The sequence below is a fragment of the Plecotus auritus genome (genome assembly GCF_963455305.1).
Source record: "Plecotus auritus genome assembly, chromosome: 4".
Taxonomy (NCBI): Eukaryota; Metazoa; Chordata; class Mammalia; order Chiroptera; family Vespertilionidae; genus Plecotus; species Plecotus auritus.
In genome coordinates this window covers 33,044,218-33,066,948 of record NC_137775.1, presented here as the reverse complement: position 1 = coordinate 33,066,948, position 22,731 = coordinate 33,044,218, and the positions used below count along the sequence as shown (strand labels likewise).

Genomic DNA, 22,731 nt, shown 5'->3' with positions numbered 1-22,731 from the left:
GTGAACAATATTTTATTTTAAAAACAAGAGTCCTTAACTTTTATTTTTTAAAAGTAACTCATTGCCTTCCTACACTGAGAGAATATAAATTAACTCATTAGTTGGCTACTAAGAAATGACTGAGATTCCAATCAATGTTGTACAGGATTCTATAAGGTTTGCAAGTGCTATCGATCTTTAAAGATCTCACAGTTTAAGATTGAAAACAAAATTCATTAGGGAAAAATTAGAGAACAATCAAAATTATATATTACTAAATACTAAGTCAAGCATTGTGGTATTTAGGAGGTATACATTTGAATTCCATCGCTGCAATTAGCTACATGCACCTAAGGAAATTGTTGCCAAATCTGCCCTCAATGTCTTTATTTTGCAAATAAGGTGAAGGCACTAGGTAGTTTATTGGTTCATTAGAGTTTTTAATTTCTGTTGGCCTATTAGTTGAGAGAAAGGAGAAGTCAGTTGAGATTTATATGTGAAAGTGGATTAGCTGTTTGGCATCTCTCTTCCCCACTCCTGGCTCTGAGCCTCCGAAGAAGTCACACTGAGGAAGTTCTAATAACCGTGATTGACTGAAAATACATGCACAGCAGACAATTTCTCAGTGAACTCTGCTGAACCTCAGCAAGTCAGACATATATCACTGAAGTTAAATAGATTAGTATTTTAAATAATTTCTAATGTCAAAGTGTGAATATTATTAAAACTGAAATATTTCATGTAATTAGCCATCTTCTTATAAAATCTCACTGTCTTTGGTTGTGATTTATCTCTATATCATGTGTATAATGTGTTTTGACTTGCCCAGAAAGCAAGCCAAAACACATTTCTCGGTCTGGAGTCTCTCTCTCTCTCTCTCTCTCTCTCTCTCTCTCTCTCTCTCTCTCTCTCTCTCTCTCTCTCTCTCTCTCCTGTATACATTGTTATGCATGAGTGTTATATGTATAGATGGGTTCTAGACTTCTCTGAATAATATCTCCTCAGCCTAGTGAAAGGAAATACATGTTATACAACTATGCTACAATATAAATTTGGCCATGGGTGTACATCATGGTATGTTATCAACCTAGTGTAGACAACTGGCTTTGAATGGCCCCAAGGTAGACCTAGGATAATCTATCTTTGCAGCATGGACAGGGGACAACAATGTCTCTATGCAGTAATGATAATACTCATAAAAGTTACCATGTTAAGACATAAAAAATAAAAATAGTTTTGGGGGGAGGTCAGGGATGAAGAGGACATCATGTGGAGTGCACCTAGCCCCTGAAAGACCTGGAACAATGTGCCTGTAAGCGAGGCACAAGAAGCTCTGATTGGTATTGTCACCAGTTTTCAAATGAGGGTGCAGAGTTTCTTGGCACCTATGCCCACGTACACCCATGCTGGTGGTATGGCCCTGGGTGACACTACTTCATCTTCATCTTCTCCTGACTTGTATATTGAAGCAAGTCATAAAGAAGGAAAAAAGGATCAAACCAATGCTGCTTTTATATATCTGTGGCTAGCACCTCCTAAGCATGCCTGCTATATAATTTCTTCCCCCTGGAATACCTAAATTCTCAGTTTGCTTTTCCTTTACTGATGTTACTTCTTATCATTTGCTCCACCAGAGACCAAAGCAGTTCTTTCCAGAATATAGAAACATGAATCCCTGGGGCAACACACACACACTCTCCTCACTCCAGCTATTTTATAAATTAATATGGTAATTTAGTCTTTGCATCTCCAGACTTAGCACATTCTAACTCTCATTCAACAAGCTGTAATGGGGTCATAAGAGACGACCACACCTCTAAGTTGTGATTTTGTGAACGTGAGTTACCTGTGCAGATTCTCTTAAAGTTGGGATTTTCCAGAAGGTGTCCTGGTAGGCGGCACTGGAACCGGTGTTGCCAGAACTCAGGGAACCAAGGATTCCTCGTATTAGTGTCCAGCCTTAGTTTCAGGAAATAATCATCAAACGACCTGACCTCTGGAGACTGCAGCTTTATCGTGATTCCCCCGTTGGCTTCCACCTCATAACCTTCAATGACTTCATCTCTATCTGCCCATCCATCACTAAAAGAAATCAGGGGTTGGGTGGGGAAAGAGAAAGATAAACATCTCACAAATAGAGCTCAGAGTTGTGTGTGAATGAAACAATTCATCAAGGCTAGAGTCTAGTTTAAGCCAGCATCGCTACCCATCAATGACATTTATTTGGCAGAGACCACAAAGTTGTGAAATCATAATAATCTTGTTTAATTTTCAAAACAGTGAAAGTGATGAAGAAGATGCTGATAGTAACAATTATAAGAACTAATATTTATTGAGCATATGCTAGTCATCAGATGCTATGCTACTCACTTTTACTGAGTCAAGAGATGTTCTGGGATTGAGGTAAAACCGGGCTACTATCCAGGCAGTCTGGCTCTAAGCCCAGTGCTCTTTGCCACTAGATCACAAAGCCCACTAGTTCCTAGTCAGGCCACCAAGAAATACGACTCAGCAAGGTTTCAAGGTTGCCATCCACACCATAATATTAGCTGCGTTATATGAGGTAGAATATCGATTTAGCTCAGAAACTTGACAACCACAGATTTTGCTCCTAGACATTGTTTAAATTTGCATTGCTTAGAAATGATCAGATGCTTTTCCCCACCTGGTGCTATTTCAAAATAATAGCAATAAAAAAAGCAATCTCCTCAAAATAAATTATTCCTCCTGTCCTGTTCATTAAATGGGAATTCACTGATATTTTACTTAATGAGTTTGAATATTTATTTGTTCACCTTCTAGAATGGTCACATCTGCCATGAATAATGTAACTCCAATTTAATTCAAGTTTATATAGAAGCCAGGCCAACCCTCATGTGAGTGGTCATGATTCCTTTCCAAGAGGGTGTCAAAGAAAAATTGCACTGAACAGAGCAAAATAGGAAAAGAAGACTTTATTCAAGACTATTCCAATAGGCCAAAACTCTGAACTCAATCTGCTGGAACAAAATGTGGGAGGGAGGGCTTTCAAGTGCTGGGATGAGCTAGTGAGAATATGCTGGGGGATTATGAGGGGAGCTTAGCCATCTGTATTTGGTAAATGCCACTTATCTAAGTTAGGTCACCACCTTCCCACAGAAACTGGGGAATAGATGTTGGCTATCATTTTTGGTGATTACATTTTATAGGGATGGCTCCCAGGTCACTGAAAAGGAAATTTCTCTGTTATAAAACTTGCAAAAAGCTGAGAGAAATTTTTTATCTCAAAGGGACAGAGAAAGAATTTACAATGACATGTTTTTGAAAGTAAATGCTCTAAGAAAGCAGAAACGTATCCACTATTCCTCCCTCCCTCCCTCCCTCCCTCCCTCCCTCCCTCCCTCCCTCCCTCCTTTCCTTCCTTCCTTCCTTCTGTCTTTTCTTTCTTCAGAATACACATAATGCCCACTATGTGCCAGGTGCTCTTCTAGGCTCAGAATTCAATTGCGAATAGGCATGCTATCTTTTGCTCCTACTGTTACAGACTTGTGGGAAAAACACACCCTAAACAAGAATTATAAACGTTATGTAGGGAAAGGAGAAGTGACCAGTACTACAGAGAGAAGGGGCTTGGGGACTTAACTTAGTCTGGTGTGTATGTATGTATGTAAGTATGTATGTATGTATGTATGTATGTGAGTGTGGGTGGGAGTGGAGTAATTAGAAATGGATTTCCTGAGAAAGTGATGTCTGACCTGAGATTCAGAGGATTAGTCCAGTGAAGAGGGGGTTGGCATAGAAGGTTCCTGGTAGATTATCTAATACAGAGGAAAGAGCATGGCTCAGTCGAGGGATTTACTAGAGTCAATAAGGCTGGAACCTAGAGAGAACAGTGCAGGAGATGCGGGTGCAGTCATAAATCCTAACCTAGGAATGTTAGCCTAAGGACTACAGGAAGTCCTCTAGGTGTCTGAACCTATTTTAACAAGGCCACTCTCTCTGTTCCCTTGTGGTAAATGACTTGAGTATTTTTCTGACAAGTTCTTCTCTACTCACCATCACTGAGTATCATGGCCCCTCAAATTGATCAAAGGAAAAAAAAGAACTCATTTATCTTTTTACATACTCAGTGTGCTTAGAAAACTTCGAAGTAGTTTAATTATTCAGATTTATTCACATTTATATCATAACTACATCTACAGCAATTTGAAGCCCTGAGCTACAGTTCATGTCATGCTGAAAAGAAGGGTAAAAATAAAACCAGTTAGGCTTTCAAGAATTCTGCCTGTGAGTGTATATTTAAAATCAAGGTGACATAACTTGAAGAAAGAATTACTTTTTGACACAAAGTTTGGGCTTGAAATGTGTTTCTTCCCAAGGTTTAATATTATATGAGATGTGTTTGTTCGTAGTCTGACCAATAAACCCACACTTTTTAAAGGGTATGAAATGTGTCTTTTAAAATGTTTATATCCATTTCTTTTTAAAAAATCTATTCTCAGTTTATAAAAGCATGTACACAGGTGAGCGCTAGAAGCAGGATAAGTGTGACTTCCTATTTTTTTTTTGCCCATCCACAGAGAGAAGCACATCACAGGAGTAAACCTTCCTTTACGAATATAGATAATTATAATAAAAGTCACATGGTTTAGTGGGGTGGGACCCCAAGTCCCCTTTGCCATTGGTCAAAACCCTTCCTGCTCACTGTAGATGGCTCTTTCTCAAAATTAGAGTTGATGTTAAATCTGAGAGGACATACAATCAAGTAGAACCAGATGTAACAGAGAAAATATTCAACTAGGATTAGTTGGTGAATATCTTTTTAAAATATATGTATATATATATATATATATATATTTTGTCAACACATATACTTATATGGTGAATATCTTTTGAAGTGTTAATTACTCAGGTTTTCTATGAGATCTTAAATCTACCATGATTAATGTGTTAGGAAATGCTAACAAATAAAAAATTGCTGAGAAACGTCCATAAAACAACTCCTGGGTTTTATAAATTTAAATTCTTTTGTCTACCTACCATTTGTCATATGTATGTACAGAAATGTTTGAAGGATTCTCTCTGTTTAGTTTTACTGGGATTTTTTAACGAGGATATTGGTTTGTAAACTCCCTGTGAAGCACACTTGAAAGAGAGAGCCAGCAGCTTGCCTGATATCCGGTGTAGGATTTTTCTTTTATTGGTGATGGTGACAGTGGAATAAACTGTGCTTGACCAGAGATGACCTGCAGGCACCTGCTGGCCCTGCGTGTGGAGTGAATCCTGCTGTGCTGGGTGCTGACCAGCTGCAGACAGTGCTGAACTCTCTAGGAGGCCCATTCATAGCCTCTCACAGCTTCTGCTGTTCCATCTGTTTCCCAGTTATTAATTCCTTTTCCTTTCTGAGGTCTGGAAATAAAACTGCATAAAATGGATGAAAGGGGTGAACAGAAAGTTACCAGAAAGCTGCATGTCCTAAGTATTCCTCACAAAATTACAAGAATGTTTATTGCCTATCCCCTCCTCAACATTTATATGGAGCAACTCTTTCACAAGGCTGTTCTTCCTTTCCCATGAAATCATTGTCCCAGTCTCTGCAAAATGTCACAATCCAAACATGAATAATAATATTTCTCCTACTTAATAAATTCTGATATTAACAACAGGAAATCATTATTTTTAATGCTACCAATTATAACTTGACAGGAGCTGCATGAGTCCTACTTTTTGTATCATATCAGTTAAAGTAATTTAGTAAGCAAATCAATAGTAGGAAACAGAAATACAACAGTATTCATTCAAAAATTGTTCAGAAACATTTTATAAAAACACATTTACATTCAATTAAAAGAATTACAATTGAGGGAGTAAAGCAATTTGATTTATGTTATGAGATTAAGTAATTGTGTTTACCTGATAATGAAACTATAATACTTTTGAAGTATTCTAGGATTACCATATAACTAGGGGGAAAAGAAAAGCATAATAAAAAGAATATTTTGAAACCTTATGTAATGAAGCACACATTCTGTAAATGCTAATCATATTTACAAAGATTGAAGAAATGTAGCATAATGTAGTTTAAGTCAGGCAATGTCAATTGTGGGAAATTTTATGGAGGGAATGGCAGCTTTTTCAATAACAACTCAGACTGGCTTTATTCACTCAATCTTTATTAACTAAGAATCTTGCATGAGTTAGGCATTTTGCTTACTGCAAATACATTGCTAAAATGTACAGGCAAAGCCCCTATTGTCAAGACTATTACAGAGGTGGGAAGTCTGGCCACTGAATACACAGTAGCCACAGAGAGTTGCAGACTGAAAGGAAAGAAAGACAGGTTCCAGGAGCACAGAAAAGGGGCAAGGTCTCATGTCAAGGGAGAGTCTCTCCAAGGAAAAGAGACATTGAAGATGAGGCTTAAAGGATGAGTTGCAGTTACATAGGTAAAGAGGGAGATAGAAGAGGGATATATTTAATGATCTTTATATTTCCATGAAAAGCAAGAATTCCATCTTTTACAAATAGAAGCTGATATCAAAGGGCAACATTAAAAGGTAGAAAATCTGAAAAACAAGTTTTTTTATAGATTGTTATCACATCGTGGTATTGTCATCTGCAAAGTGTTGGCAGCAAACACTTTATGAATTTGACTGCCTTAGTCTCCTTGGACTGCCATAACAAAAGGCTGGTGGCTTTAACAACAGAAATTTATTTTCTCACAGCTCTGGAAAATGTCCAAGATCAGGCAGGCTCCCAACTGATTGCTTTTGGTGAGTGCTCTCTTCCTGGCTTGCAGACATGTCCTTACATGGCGTTTCTGGTGCGCACTCCACCCCCAACCCACCCCCACACACAGTGTGTGAGAGAGGGAACAAACTCTCTCTTGCTTTTTTTTTTTTTTTTCTTATAAGGACATTAATCCTATTGGATTAGGGTCCCACCTTATGACTTCATTTAAGCTTAATCACCTTATTCAAAGGTCTTATCTCCAAATTGCCACATTGAAGGTTGGGACTTCAACATATGAATTGGGATGTAGGACACAATTCAGTCCATAGCAGATGGAATGTTATTAAATTTATTATTCAATTTAAAAATTCTCATATAAGAAATTAATGCACCCTGGGGGCAAGGGGAGAGGATAAGGGGCATCTGTAATACTGTCAACAATAAAAAAAAGATCATTTAAATTGAACTAAAACCTATGCCATAAATTATTGGAACTGGCTACTGATAAAATATTAGAGATGACTTTTGAAAATGCAGCATCACTTACTTTACTTGGGCTCAAAATTTAAAATGAATGCCCCATACTTGCTGAAATTTTATGAAATCTCTGCTTTCATTTTTATCCACAGACTTCTGTGAGGCTGGTTATTCTATGAGGAATGCTATGAAAATAAAATAACAAAGTAGTTTACATATGCATAACCCTATGAAAATATCACTGTTAATCCAACCAAGATTAGATAATTTAATAAATTCATATTTATTTACAATATGTAGATATTGATACCCATGATGTTTGTGCAAAGTATGTATACAGGCATTTAACAGAGGGAACACCTACTTCATTTATAACTTTTTAGCTTATTTAAAATTATAGAACATCTAAAATTTATGTATATAATATGAATTTTCTCTGCCTATCACCTATGCACATACTTTCAATAAACAATGGGTATAGTTTTTGTAATTCTTGTGTCCTTTGTTTTATTTCTATTATATTTACTGAAATGAGATTTATGTTCTATCTAATAATAAAACTTTGGGCTTGTATTCTGCATGTCTCTATGCTATATTTGATTAGTACTTTATCTTTAATGTATTTTACCAAAATACAATTTCACACTAGATTGGGAATTTTTTTAAAGAAGAAAAAGAAGAGAGAGAGTTTGAGAAGCACTGTTCTAGAAGGTCTCTCTAGCTTTTGTGTCTTAGGAATTGGTAAGGTAAAGACAACGCTATTATAACAGTTCAGAAAAGGGACCCCTCAGAAACCCCATCGTAATGCTTTTGATAAATGGAGCCATGACTACCAAGTAGAGACTTTTATTTTGTTGGGCGGCTGTGGCAGCTTCATTCCTTAGTGCAAAATTTTACAAATCTAAATTATCATTCTTTACACTTTGCTTTAAAACCATGATTGTTTTACTGCCGTTGAACCTTTACTTTTCAGGTCCCTATGCCATCCAAGTGCATTATACCAGATAATTGTTAAGGACCAACTGAAGGGAAGCAAGAGACCCATTAGAGAAAGAATGCAATAAGGAGCCAGAGTGATTCTGATTAAAGCATAAATCAGATCCTTGCACTCCTCTGCTTGAAACCCACTAATGCCTTTCCACTTCACCAAAAACCCCTCAGTGGGCTTTAAAAAGGCCTGCACTCTCCGATCCCCACTGCCTCTCTCATCTCTGCTCTTCCACTCTTTGCTCTGCTCCAGCCACCCCGGCCAGCTCGCTATTCCTCCGTGAGCCAGGGATAGGTGCCCTGGGCCTAGGCTCTGCACTGGCTGTTCTCTATACCTGGAAATCTCTTCACTTGGGCATTTCACGTGGCTCATTCGTTCACTCCCTTCGTGTCTGCTGAAATATCACATTCTCAGTAGGTGCTTTTTAAGTTTAAAATTGTGTCCCTTCTCTCTATCCCTATTCTCTACTATTTTCTCCTTAAAACGTGTCACTCTCTGATAATCCATATAATATGTTTTCTGGCCTAGTCGGTGTTGCTCAGCAGTTGAGCGTTGATCCAAGAACCAAGAGGTCGCTGGTTTGATTCCAGGTCAGGGCACATGCCCAGGTTGCAGACTCAACCTCAGTAAGGGGCATGCAGGAGTCAGCCAATAGATGATGTTCCTCTCTCATTGATGTTTCTATCTATCCCTCTCCCTTCCTCTCTCTCTCAAAAATCAATAAAACATATTTAAAAATATGTTTTCTGTCTTTCAGTAAAATGAAAGTTCCACATAAACTGAGAGATTCTTATTGTTTTTGTTCACTTCTATAACACCAGAACTTATAACAGTTCTTGGCTCATGGTAGTTGCTCATTATATATTTGTTAGATGAATTAATTAATGGATAAAAACTCTGTCAACTAATTTTTGTTAAAAAAATTATGTAGAATACTGTAATCAGTGTATGCACGAGGAGGCTCATATCAGCTGGCAAAACTGTTAGTATCTTTTCCCAGCTATGCATTATCACATCATGTGGCTACATTGAAACTGGCCGTAAAGAGAGTACTTACTTTATGGGTGCATCAGATTCCATAACAAAGCACCACAATCTAGATGGCTTAAAACAACAGAGGTATATTCTCTTCTAGTTCTGGAGGCTAAAAGTCTGAGATCAGGCTGTCAGCAGGGCCATGCTGTCTCTGAGACTTCAGGGAGAATCCCTTGCTTTTCTGAGCTTCTGCTGGTGGCCACCAATCCATGGCCCTCTGTCTCTTGCAGCTGCACCAGTCCAGTTCCTGCCCCTGTTGTCACATTGGGTTCCCTGCTGTGTGTCTGTGCCTATGTCTCTTCTCCACTGGTTAGGATATCAATCGTGTTGGATTAAAGGCCTGCTTACTCCAGTCTGACTTCCTCTTACTAACTACACTTGTAACAATTCCATTTCTAAATAAGGCCACAATCTGAGGTGCTGAGGATCAGGAATTCAAGTATCTTTTTAGAGGGGCAATTCAACCTGAACAATGAGCAAACACTACAGATCAAGGCTTTATTGTTCTGTTTGTTTCATTTTGTAAGAGAGTCAGTTGTTAAACATTTAGCAGCATAGCACTAGCTATGTGCTGGGAAGTTTTCTCTGGAATTCAAGAGTACTTGTGAACTTCTGACATGTTAGATGAGATGAAGGTGATTTAAATAAATTTTGTTTGGTTCTAAAATATAATAGAAATTAAGAGCTATTATATTTTTTGAATAAATAGTTATTCTTCCTGAAAGCTATTTTTACATGGTTTATACATTTGGACCATTTTACTTTTTTCCCCTCAAGAGTAGATAATTACATAAGAAGCATAAAAAACTATAAAACACCCCAAAAACCTGACAGTAGCACTGATAGCCTAACAAATACTATTAATTAAAAACAGATTTACTCTTTATCCTGCAGTTATTTGAATTGTGGAACAATAATTGAAGCTTTGCATTAGAGTCGGACATGCGCACTTATGTATGCTTTAGGATTGAGTTGTTCTTCCTGATAAAGTAATGAGTTGAGTTGTATCTGGGACTTAGTAAATTATTCTAATAATATAAAAACGAATACAAAAATACTATATATGTATGGTACTTTTAATTTTACATTGCATGTAATTAATTTAGAGTACATTTTTAGTCAATAAAGAATAAATCTGGATTTGTTCTTTAATGATTCAAAATTAAGTAATAATGCAATATTAATGGATTCTAATCTTTTGCATTCTTTCACTTAACAAATATTCACTGATATCCTACTTAGGGCCAACAACTTTCAGGTTCTAAGAATGCATTAATGAATAAGACAAGAAATGTCTCTACTCTCTTTTAAATTCATAAGTTGGATTTCTACTTCCAGCCAAGACAGAGTAACAAGTACCAAATATATTCTTCAGTATGAAACAACTAAAACACTGGACAAAATACATAAAACAATGTCTCTCAAGACACTTTCCATCAGGCAATGAAGGACAGTGATCTCTGTTAAGCGAGCCCTACAATTTTTTGCACTTAGTGCCTAGATGTTTCCAAATCATGGCACAGCATGGGGAGAAGTACTGGGAAGAAATGACTCAGACACAGTCCAGTGGATTCACTGAGTCAAGTGGATGGAGCTGGAGTCAGCAGAAATCAAGGTTGGCCAGAGTTCACAAGGCAAAATACTGGAGTGAGGAGAGCTGCAAAGAGTGAACAGTCTAGAGCGCTTCTCCCTAAAGTATTCAGTTGAATAGTACAGAGCCCACGCATGTGATAAAATTACCTAAGGCTGGGGAAACAACCAACCAAAAGGATTTGAGGGAATCATGCCTGGAGAACACAGAGAATTGAGAATAGTAGCTATTTCCAATAGGCAGAATGGAAAAGCTCCTGTTTCACAAGAAATTGGCTAAAGTCCTTAAAGGCTCTTGTCTCAATAGCCAAGAAAAATTAGCCCTAGACTAAATGTGACGCTGGTCTTGTCTAGCAAAGCCAAAAGTAAGATACAAAAGGACCAAATTATTTTTAAGTAACTTCATCTCCTCCAAGAACTAGCTCAAGAATATTTTTAGAAATATAACATATGAGTACTCAACAAGGTAAGATGCACAATGTCTGGTATTCTAGCAAATATTACCAGGCATATGCATTCATATGTAGAGTGAGGGAGGGAAAGAGATATTAAAGGGACAAATAATAATAAAAAATACCCCATGGTGCTGTAGATTAGGTAGAGGGTCTTTAAAAGAATCAAGTGTTAAGGATAAAGAGAAGTATATTGTACATCAGGTGGCCAGGGGAAGCCATGGGCGGGCAGGGAAGCATCTCTGAAAAGATGACACTTAAGCTGAGACCTGAGCTGTGTAAAGACATGAACCATGTGCGCATCAGAGGGAAGAGGACTTTAGGCAGCTCATGCAAAGGTCCTGAGGCAGGAAGAAGCAGCTGTGGCTGACCATTTCCCACTTGCGACAGAAATATAGGTTCAAAATCTTTCTTTACATTTATCAGAATAGAAAATACTTGGATAGATACTTTTCCATTTTTCAGCTGTCTACCATATATTTTATATTCTCTAATATATCTTAAAATTTTAAGTATTTTCAGGTTTTTAAAGTTCTTGTTAGGAAAAAAGAATATTTTTTAATGAGAAGGTGGTCTCATTGTAATTACCTAAACCAGTGGTCTGTTGACTAATGAGTTTGCTGACCACTGACCTAAACTAATGAGTGACCCTGGAGAAACCAGTAAGACCTTCAGAGCTTAGGGCAAGTCACAGCTCTTACTTGCACCTCATGCAATATGCCTTATTTTCCCTGTAATGATGAGTCCAGAAATACCTCACTGTTCAAGTCGCAGAAATATCCCAAGTGCCACTCAGAAAAATCTTAAAAATCATGTTCTGAGGGAACTCGATATGGCTTGTAAATCATCTTGTGTTATAGTAACCTATTGGCTATAGAATTCCACAAAGACTAGGTCACAACTGACCCATTTGGAGCTTAAATTCTTCAAGTTTTGAATAGAATTAGAAGCTTTAGCTTTTTACTTCACTAGAGTTAAATGTGAGCTTATCCAACAGGCTCCACCTCAACACTAAAGTTTCCATAACCATTTACCTCTTAGTTTCCTCTGGTTCTGAAGCAGTCCTGGGGTTGAAAGGAGGACTCCACTTAGAGACCATGGACTGGAAGTGAGGCCTATGTGTACTCCTTGATGGAGGATAGTACATACCCATTTGATTTAATGCCACATGGGAAAAGGGCATTTAAGTATACACAGAGGCAGAGAAATAGGGATCATGAATAGTAATAAGTGAGCGGTTTATAAAATGAAAGTAGAGAATGAATGAGTTATGAAGATCTTGAGTTATTCTCAGAAATTGTTTTTAGTGTGGGCAATTTCTTGCATTACAGGGTCACTGGATGATTGAAGTGGAACTCCCAGATGAGAGGCCATAGGCAAAAGAATAATTCATCAATGCTACAGATAACATAACTCTGTGTTCTCAGTAACTATTTGTGGAAGAAAGGAAAGAATAGAGGAAGGAAGAGATGAAGAAGGACTGAGAAATGAGCATCTGATGTCCACAGTTGTGGAAAAGTTATCAGTACACATATGGGGAGCTAATTTTTCCATGCTGCTGTCTTATACTCTGAGATGCAAGCCAAGCTGTCAGGATCTTTTTTTTATTAAACTAATTTATTTTTCTTACATGAACAAAAGGTCAAAGCATGGCATTTTGTGGTTTTTCAAAAGTGAAGCCAATAATTTAGTAACTTCATAAATGAACTCTCTTAACAACCCAATGCAAATTATTCTACTCTCTCATTTATATCATCCTAATGGTTCAAACTACTCCTAATTTTTTTACATTAAAAGAATTACTTTTAAAAAAATTGATAAAATGTCCCAAATGAGGTCAACTAAGTTATACATATATCACACTTTCTACAATTACTAGTACCTAGAAATACAGAATAAAATATAGCCAAATAACAAAAAGGAATTCCCAGGAGCTAGAAATGGTGAGAGGAATCAAATCCCAACAATAAGCATGAAGAAATGGAACAGCAGCCCACAAGGGTTTGGCCTCCATAAAGGAGGCCCTAGAGAATTGGAAATGGGTTCTAATATCTATCTGTGATATGACAGATGGTTTCATGAACTGTGAAGTCAGGGTCCTAGCTAGGAGACTTGATGGGCTGCAGAATCCATTGGGGTGGGGCTTAAAGAGTGGCCTACCAGACTGAGGAGACTTGAAATCAGCCCAGGAATTAGGATTGAAAAACATAGGAGAAAGTCACAATCACTTGTATAATGTGTGAATTTATATATCCTATACTAGAGGCCCAGTGCATGAAATTCGTGCACGGGGGTCCCTCAGCCCAACCTGCACCCTCTCCAATCCAGGAGCTCTCAGTGGATGTCCTACTGATGGCTTAGGCCCACTCCCCATGGTTCTCTGCTCTCTGCGGGGTCTGGGGGCTTCGCCGCAGCCATGGAGATGAAGCCCCCATGCCCTGCTGTCCACTCTCTGTCTGCCGGGCCTGGGGGCTTAGCCGCTACAGTGCAAATGAAGCCCTGATGCCCTGCTGTCTGCTCTCTGCCTGCCGCCACCATGTGAACAAAGCCCCAATGCCCTGCAGTGTGCTCTATCTGCCAGGCCTGGAGGCTTCGCCGACACCGACACACTAAGGAAGCCCCCAAGCCTTGCTGTCCAGGCTCTGTCTGCCATGTCTGGGGGCTTCCCTGCCACCACCTCTGCGCTAAGGAAGCCCCCAAGCCCTGCTGTCCGGGCTCTGTCTGCTGGGCCTGCAGGCTTCCCTGCCGCCACCTCCACGCTAAGGAAGCCCCCAAGCCCTGCTGTCCGGGCTCTGTCTGCCGGGCCTGGGGGCGGATCCAACCTCGCTGCTTGGTCCCCGTGAACCCCGGCCGGGCCGACAGGCCCAGACACTCCAGCGGCAGGGCTGAGGGGACTGGGCACCACCATCTTGTGGCTATGGGTGCCGCCATCTTTGTGATGGAGTGATGGTTAATTTGCATATTACTCTTTTATTAGATAAGATGATACAAGAGCCATAAGCACAGAAATTACTTTCAAAAGCTGACCTAAGATTATTACAAACCCCTAGAATGCAAAAGAAGTGCCATTGGAAGCCAATTTAAATATACTGTTAAAATCTAGGGAACTCTGAGTCCTCATCAAAAAATGATACACACATACACACACACATGCCAGAGTATTAAACTAATATTAAATCCACAAATGAATAAAATTACACTTTTAAAAGTTAATTATTCCAAAATTAGATTTAAAAGCCTAGCTCTATGCTATCAGAAATTCAAAAAACAAAGTGATATAAAATGGTTGAAATCAAGAATAGGTCAAAGATCCTATTCTTGGAAAAATGGCAAAAACAAAATTAAATACTCTTTGAGAGATCAACTCCTAAACTATCCAATAGAAGGCAGGAAATTAGGATGAAGGAAAAACATTGAAAAGATAGAATGAAATAGCAAGCACAAAATAAGATGATGGCATTAATTCCAAATATATCAGCCGTTACAACTAAATTCATCAGGTAAAAAAGACAGATTTTCAATTGGATAAAAACAACAAATAAAACTCATAAACAGTTATATCTTGTTTATAATAGATCTACTTAAAATATGAGTATTAAATGTTAACAATAATAAAGGAGAGTAAATAAATATTAATCAAAGAAAAGTATAGGATGCTATATTAATATAAAATAGCAATTTACTTCTAGTTATAAGTCATTATCAGGAATAAGGAGAGTCAGTATACTTAGAAGATACAGAAATTCTAAATTTATGTACCAAATAACATAGCATCAAAATACACTGTAAGAAAAATATACCTTCTCTGTATGAATTTCTCTTTTTTGTTTAACACACTTCTCTCAATTATTACTAGAACACACTAATAAAATATAGCAGGAACTTAGAAAATATTAGCACAATTAACATGGTCTAATGAGCACATGTAGCATCTTATGTGCAACAAAAGAAGAGAGCATGTTTCTATGGCATACATAGAATAATTAAATTTTAAAAATTAACCTGAACTAGTCAATAAGACTAGTGTGAGCACATTTCAAAAATTAATACATTCTCTGGACAGTGTAAATTAAAAATTTTTAAATAAATAATTTACCTCCAAATATTTGGACACTAGAAACTTAAACTTCTAAGTAAATGGAGGTAAAGAAAATGCATGATTTAACTATAAATAATATTTACTTTAATTGGTAAAAGTTATCAGCAAAATATACAGAAAAATCTCACACCTGAATATAGGGTGCACTATGCAAAAAAATGTACACTAGTTTACACTACACTGAAATGTGTACATATGTACACCATCAGACATGGACAAGAATGCTTACAGCATAAGTGTTTCTAATAGCCAATAACTGTAATCAACCAAAATGTTGATCAAAGTAAAAGATATAAATGGTGTTATAGTCATACAAGTGAAAATTACAGATCAATGGGAATAAGCAAACAATTCTATGTGCAATAAAATAGATGAATCTCAAAACATAATATTGATTAAAAACAAAAGAGTAACTTCTATATAATTTAAATTCCAAACAGGCAAACATAACCTATAGTTTTAAAAGTCAGAATCGTAATTATGTTTAAGAATGAAGTGTTGGCCCTAGGCAGTTTGGCTCAGTGGATAGAGCGTCAGCCTGCATACTGAAGGGGCCCAGGTTCGATTCTGGTCAAGGGCACGTGTACCTCAGATGCAAACTCCTTTGCAGCCCAGGCCCTGGTCGGGGCTCATGCAGGAGGCAACCAATCTATGTGTTTCTCTCACATCGATATTTCTGTCTTTCCCTCTTTATTCCACTCTCCCTAAGAAATCAATGGAAATATATCCTTGGGTGAAGATTTTTTTTTTAAAAAAAAGAATAAAGTGTGGTAGCAACTGGGAGAGTTCATAAGGAGCCTTTGTGGGTTCTGCTGGTATTCAATTTGCTTACCTTGGCAATGATTAATGGGTGTTCCCACTTTGTGAAAATTCACTGAGTTTTGTTGTGACATTTTGTGTATGTTCATGTGTTAATATTATACTTGAAAAACAAAAATATTTTAAAGTAAAACATAAAATCAATTCCTAGAATAATAATGAAAGCTTTTCTAAATATCAGAACTATACATGCACATCCACAAATGCAGGTGCACACTAATGAAGCAGAGCAGATAAATACCTAAGTGAAAGGCTTTTAAAAGTATAAAATAAATAAAGCAACATTATGGCATGAATTTGACTAAATATATCTCTTATTTCAATAAGAGGAATATTGGCTTAACTCATGAATTATAATCAAAGTTATATAATGAATTAGATTCCAAAGAAAGCTTGCAAACTATGCTAGCTCAATCAGACCCACCTATAATAATTTTTTTTCAGAAAAGTTGAAAATTAAGAGATGTATAACAGTACACCAGATATGTAATTGAAAAATATAATAAAGAAAAATACTTTTTAAAAAAAGAGTACACCAAATAAATGTAAACAAAAAGAAACCAGGTAACATAAATTTAATATTAGAGAAGGAATAATGCAAGGCAAAAGGCCTATCTTAAATTCAGCTGATTAGCAATCTCAATTCTATCTGAAACATTAATTCCCTTTGTCATGTAACAATATATTTACCGGTTCATGAAATGTAGATGTGGACATCTTTAGGGGAGACATCGTTCTATCACAGTGTGCCTTCTGATACATAAAAATTCACATCCGTCCCACATGCAAAATGCATTCACTCCATCTCAACACCTCTAAAAAGTGTCAACCCATTACAACATCAAAAGTCCAACATCTCATCAGCTCAAAATGCTCAAGTTTTATCATTTAAATCATCTAAATCAGGTATGAGCGATACCTGATCCATCCTGGGGCAGAATTCCTCTTCATCTGTAAATCTATGAAGTTAGGAACAAGTTATCTGCTTCCAAAGCACAACAGTGGGAGAGGCATGGGGTACCAGTTATAAACATTCCCATTCAAAAAAATATATAAAGCTGAATAGGAAATAGAGTTACCAATCCCAAGAAATTTTGAAATCTAGCTGGATGAGCAACACAGGTTTCAAGGCCTGGGAATAATCCTCCATGGTCCAGGCTCTGCCTTTGGTCTAAATCTCTCTGCCCATAGAGATATCCTTCCTTTTGTGTGAAGTATAGCATATGTTTGCAGCTGAAAAGTTGATGAGCCTATTTCCTACCTGTATATGTTGTGAGTCTGACAGTTTTCTTTTGTTTCATAATCTTTTTGTCCCTTGTAGTCAAGGCTGTCAATGTTTCATGTTGGTAAGGACATGTTTAAAAACCCTGCAGGTCTCTTGTGTATGTCAAGAAAATTTGTCCCACTAGACACAAGGTTTCTCCAAAGATCTTTCCTAGATAATCCTGTCTCTACTTTGCCTTCTCCAGAGATGGCTGAGGGAATCCATGGGTAGAATGTTGAATCTCCTCAAAGAGCCTAGTGAATGACTAAGCACTCTGATCTTTGACCCTTCTGATGCTCTAGCCAAAGGTTGTCCAGCCACAATCTTGGCTTTCTTTCCAGAGCACACTTTCCTGACAGCTAAAATGCTAATTTTAGCATACTTACAATCTAAATAGGTTGAGAACTTCTCAACTCACTCATTTTTTTGTCCAACAGTTCTTTCCTCAATTTATCTCCTTCCTCTTGAATTTTACTATAAGCAGCCCAAAGAACTAGAATGAACCTTTAACACTTGCCTTAGGCATTTCCTCAGCTATATATCCAAGTTTATAATTTACAAGTTTTGATTTCCATATAACTGCAGGACCCAATTCAGTGAAGTTGCCTGCCAGTATATAACAAGAATCCTCTCTCCTTCACTTTCTAATAACATGTTCTTCATTTCTATTTGAACCTTCATCAGCAGTGTCTTAAACATTCCTATTTCTACCGACTGTCTGTTGATGATGACTTAGGTATTCTGTAATACAGACAACATATGTTTTCTCTACCAGGCTCCCCCTCACACTCCTCTGAGTCCTCACTGGCAGGTCACTAACACCTGTATTGCCAACAGCAAGGAAATTGCCAACAGTCAAGGAAATCTAGGCTTTTTCTAGCATGCTTCTTAAAAATTCTTCCAACCTCTGTCCATTGCCCAATTCCAAGTTCATTCCACATTTTTATGTATTGGTACATTTTTAACTTCTGCTCTAACAAATAACCACAAAGTTGGTGGCTTAAGACAACACAAATTGATTATCTATTTATATAATTTATTATATAAATTAAATTATTTGCATATTGTATACTTTATAATATAGTTACAGAGGTAAGAACTCCAAAGTGGGTCTCGCTGGGATAAAACCAAGGTGTTAACAGGGATGTATTCCTTCTGGAGACAACAACAAAAAAATCTATATCCCTCCTTTTCCAAATTCCACAGGCTGTCTGTGTTCCTTTTCTTCTCTTTTCAGAGCCAGAAATCTCATCACTCTGACCTTTTATTCTATCATTTACCTCCTCCTCTAACTCCCCTACCATCCTCTTTCCCTTATAAGGACCTTTAATCAGCCCACCCAGATAGTACAGGATAATCTTCCCTATCCTCAATTTAACCATAGTTATAAAGTCCCTTTGGTCATGTAAGACAATATACTCTCAGGTTTTAGAGATTAGGTCATGGACATCTTTATTATTTGTTTGTTTGCTTGTTTGTATTATTCTGCCTACCATGGAAAGCAAGTGAGAGGAGGTTACTATTGAGGTGGGTCTTGGGGTAAGAGTTGTTCAGTTAGACAAGTTGGGGGGCATGCAAGTCAGAAGGGCATAGTATGAATAAGTAAAATACATAAGGGGAACATAGCCTGGCGGATGAGATTCTAGGAGAGCTTATAAAGCTGAGAGGCTAAAACTATATTGTAAACATAGGCTAGGTCACCATTATCAAGGGGATGGCACATCAGGCTGGGAAGCTCACACCTTATGCTGGATACAATGGGAGATTGAATATTTTGAAGAAAAAGAGTAGCATAATAAAATCCATTTTAGAGATAGCTCTGGTGGCCATACAGAAGATGGCTAGAGTCAGAGTATTAAAGCCTACACAAATAGCCATAAATAGTTTGATTTCTGAGTTGAGCTAGTTTAAGTAATATGATTTTTGTATGTGCACCTTAAGACCCTCCTAAAGGTGGTAAATAATTTTAAACTGTAGAGTAAGTCAGGGTATTGCTCTGGACTGATTTCATACATCCCTTATTTTTAGAAAATAATAATAAAACTACATTTTCCATTAAAAAGATACTCTTTCTTCACCAACAGCCAATGGCTTTATACCAAAATTAAATCAATAATCTAGATTATGTGAACAAGTATTTCCCTCAAACCTCTGAAGCTGTATTCTTTTTTCTTCTGAGTTAAATTATTGGATTACCTGTCTACACTAATTAAACATAAAAAATAATTGATTATCTCATCATCTCACTTAGTGTTTATACATCACTGAAATACTTCACTTACATTATATTTTCCCCTAGAGCAGTGGTTCTCAACCTTTCTAATGCCGCGACCCTTTAATACAGTTCCTCATGTTGTGGTGACCCCAACCATAAAATTATTTTCATTGCTACTTCATAACTCTAATTTTGCTACTGTTAATGAATCGTAATGTAAATATCTGTGTTTTCCAATGGTCTTAGGCTCTACAGCAGCGGTTCTCAACCTGTGGGTCGTGACATCGGAAAACACAGATATTTACATTACGATTCATTAACAGTAGCCCTAGAGGGATAATATGCCTGCCATTTAACAATATTTTCCTTTGAGGTTCTTCATAAATTCTCAAAAATCTATACAAGAGGCTGTCAGATTTAAGGCTTTTTTTTTTGGTGGGAGGGGGCAGCACATTCTGTCAGGATGTTTTATTATTACGTGTTTTGTGGTTTTTTTTGTAACCAGCAGAGGCCATCAATGTCAGTTGAGTCAGGTTTTTAAAGCCAATTTTCAAATCCCTTCCAGCAAAAACTTGTTAACAGCTGAGCTTTTCAATGCTTCTGTTCCTTCCCTATAACTAAAGTTCTTTCAGTCAATACATTGAAAACTTAACTGAAAGTGTATTTCTCTGCTGACACATTGGCAAAATCTGGAAAATATATTCTTGCAAAGATTCCAGTAATTCATTGAAGAACTTGAATTACTGTATTAATACAGTTCTTTGATTTAGTTTATAGAAAAATTCCTAAAATTTTGTCGATTAATTTTCTAAAAAGTAAGCAAGTAGAGATGCCATATTGTAGGAACATGTTATTTAAAAGTAAAATTCTTTTAAAGCAAAATATCATTTGGTAAATAAAAAAGTGCATCTTCATTTAGCTCTTTTTCATTTTTTACCTTTTGTATATTGAACTTTCTTAGATTAGACAACTTTTGTAAATTTGAAGGCAATTTTAAGTGTTTAGTTATCATATATTTAGATAGCAATGACTCTTTAAACGATTAGAATTTATAGAATTTTTAATATTTAAAATAATTTAAATTCAATATATTTATGAGACTTAATAATGAATTCAAGTTGATTAACTTTTGATGGCAAAGATAAAGATATTTATATCTGTAACTATATAAGAGACTATAACTTAGTTTGAATGTCCATAGTACCCGATGTTTAGATGGGAGATAAATTTCAACTAAATACAAAAAATAATTCTCTATAGGCTAGAACTCTCTAAATAGAGATTTCATTCAACATATATTGTAAAAATATAAAATGTACATATCACATTTTTCAGGTATTGTGCTCTAATAACTGTTGAAGAAAATAGATACAGCCCTGCTCTCAAATTCTAAAACAGGAGGGCATAGAATAAAAAGTATGTACCTGTTTGCTAAGCACAATTCTAAGTGCTTTATCAGTATTATACCATTTAATCCCTAAATAACCTAAGGTGGGAATGGGATTGATATCTAAAGTAATCAAAGAAGGTCATCATGGATAAGCACTATGCAAAGAGATGAGAACAAATGATACAGGAACAAAATTTATGGTTATTTCTAATCACCATGTGAATCTATTGAAGGGAGAAGTGTTTTACAGAAGAAAGTAAAGGATCTGATTTACATCGAAGAAAAATATTCCACTCTGACTTGCTAGGAGTAGAGATTGAAAAAGTGCAAGGACACAACCAGAGAAATTCGAGAAACCAGAGTGTTGAACCTGCAGAGATGAGAGATTAGGATGCTTGGGACTCAGTTTGTGACACATAGGGAAGTAGACACAAAGGGAAGTGGGGACATCAAAAAAGATAGTTGAAGTTAGACTTAGAATGACTTGGTGACCAACGAGATGTGAAGGATAAAGGGGGTGAGGCAAAAATGATTGTTTATTTATGACTTGAGCAACAGGTAGGTGGCAGCGAAATTAACAATGGGGAAAGTCAGGAAAGGAGAAGTCAAGAGTTTGCTTTGGGACATGTTAATTTTGAGACAGCCAAGTAAATGCATCAGATTAGACATACCCCAGATATGGTACATTTCTCCTTCAGAGGAAATTCAAGAATCAAATAGACATTTGTCTAGATGACATGAAAGTCTCCTTCATCTTTACAATTCTGATTGTATGAAAAGAGGAAATGAGAGTGATCTGAAGAGAACATCGTGAATATTAAATTTGTTCTCATTGGGTGAGGTGTTCAGGACCCAGACTTGTTCATTTTATATCAGATTTGCTCTCATGGACTTAACCATCACTAAGTAAAAAGCAGATTGGCTAAAGCTAAAATTTCCAATATCTGCATAACCTAAAATTCACAGCAGTCAATTTTAAAAGCCTCTCTTTGCATTGCTTTTATAATGAAGCACCAATTATTACTTTAGCATCAAGGACAAAGAACACTCAATTATGTAAGAGGTACTCTCTTTAATACATATGTTTATAGATAAAAATAGCTGTATTCACTAAAGAAAAATAACAGTGTTAGAGACCATTTTTCTTTCTTTTAAAAAATAACTTCAAGTATGTCATTGCTCATCTTCATTAGTAAATTGGTGTATTCACATTATTGCTATTACTAGTATTATTATTTTTAAACCAACATTTCCTCTCCCATCTCCTTTGTGCTAATCTTTGACATCCTGCTGAACAGAATAAGCCCAAGCAGGCATTCCACAAATACTCAGAGCAAAGATATATGCTCAGAACACCTGCTGTTAGCAAAACTTAAAATGCTGAAACTATAGTATTTAAAATCAATTTTGAGCTATTTGGAATTTTTAAAGGAAACAGTAATGAGAAGCCAGATGTTTCCATATCATATGTGAGTAATATATGAGTCACATGCCAGAAATATTCCAACACTGCATTGTGGTTAAGCATGTAGTAGATCCTGGAGTCATGTTGTCTGGGTGGATCATTTATGCTACAGTCCAGCTCTATGACCATGGATTACTTACTTAAGAGTTGGGTACCTATTAAATGAGAGTAATATCTCCCTCTCATATCTTTATGGAGTCCTAAATGAATGATGAGCTCCTGGAACTGTGCCTATCATAACAAGTGC

General features: G+C 36.8%; 1 protein-coding gene across 3 annotated transcripts in view; it reads right to left on the bottom strand.

The window, feature by feature from the left end:
- The window catches only part of GRM1 (glutamate metabotropic receptor 1), a 329,346-nt gene that overhangs the window by 89,172 nt on the left and 217,443 nt on the right, over nt 1–22,731 (bottom strand). For all 3 annotated transcript variants that reach the window (XM_080666096.1, XM_080666098.1, XM_080666097.1), the window contains exon 4: nt 1,826–2,061. In XM_080666096.1, coding sequence (XP_080522222.1) covers nt 1,826–2,061 — 236 coding nt within the window. The remainder of the gene's footprint in view (nt 1–1,825; nt 2,062–22,731) is intronic.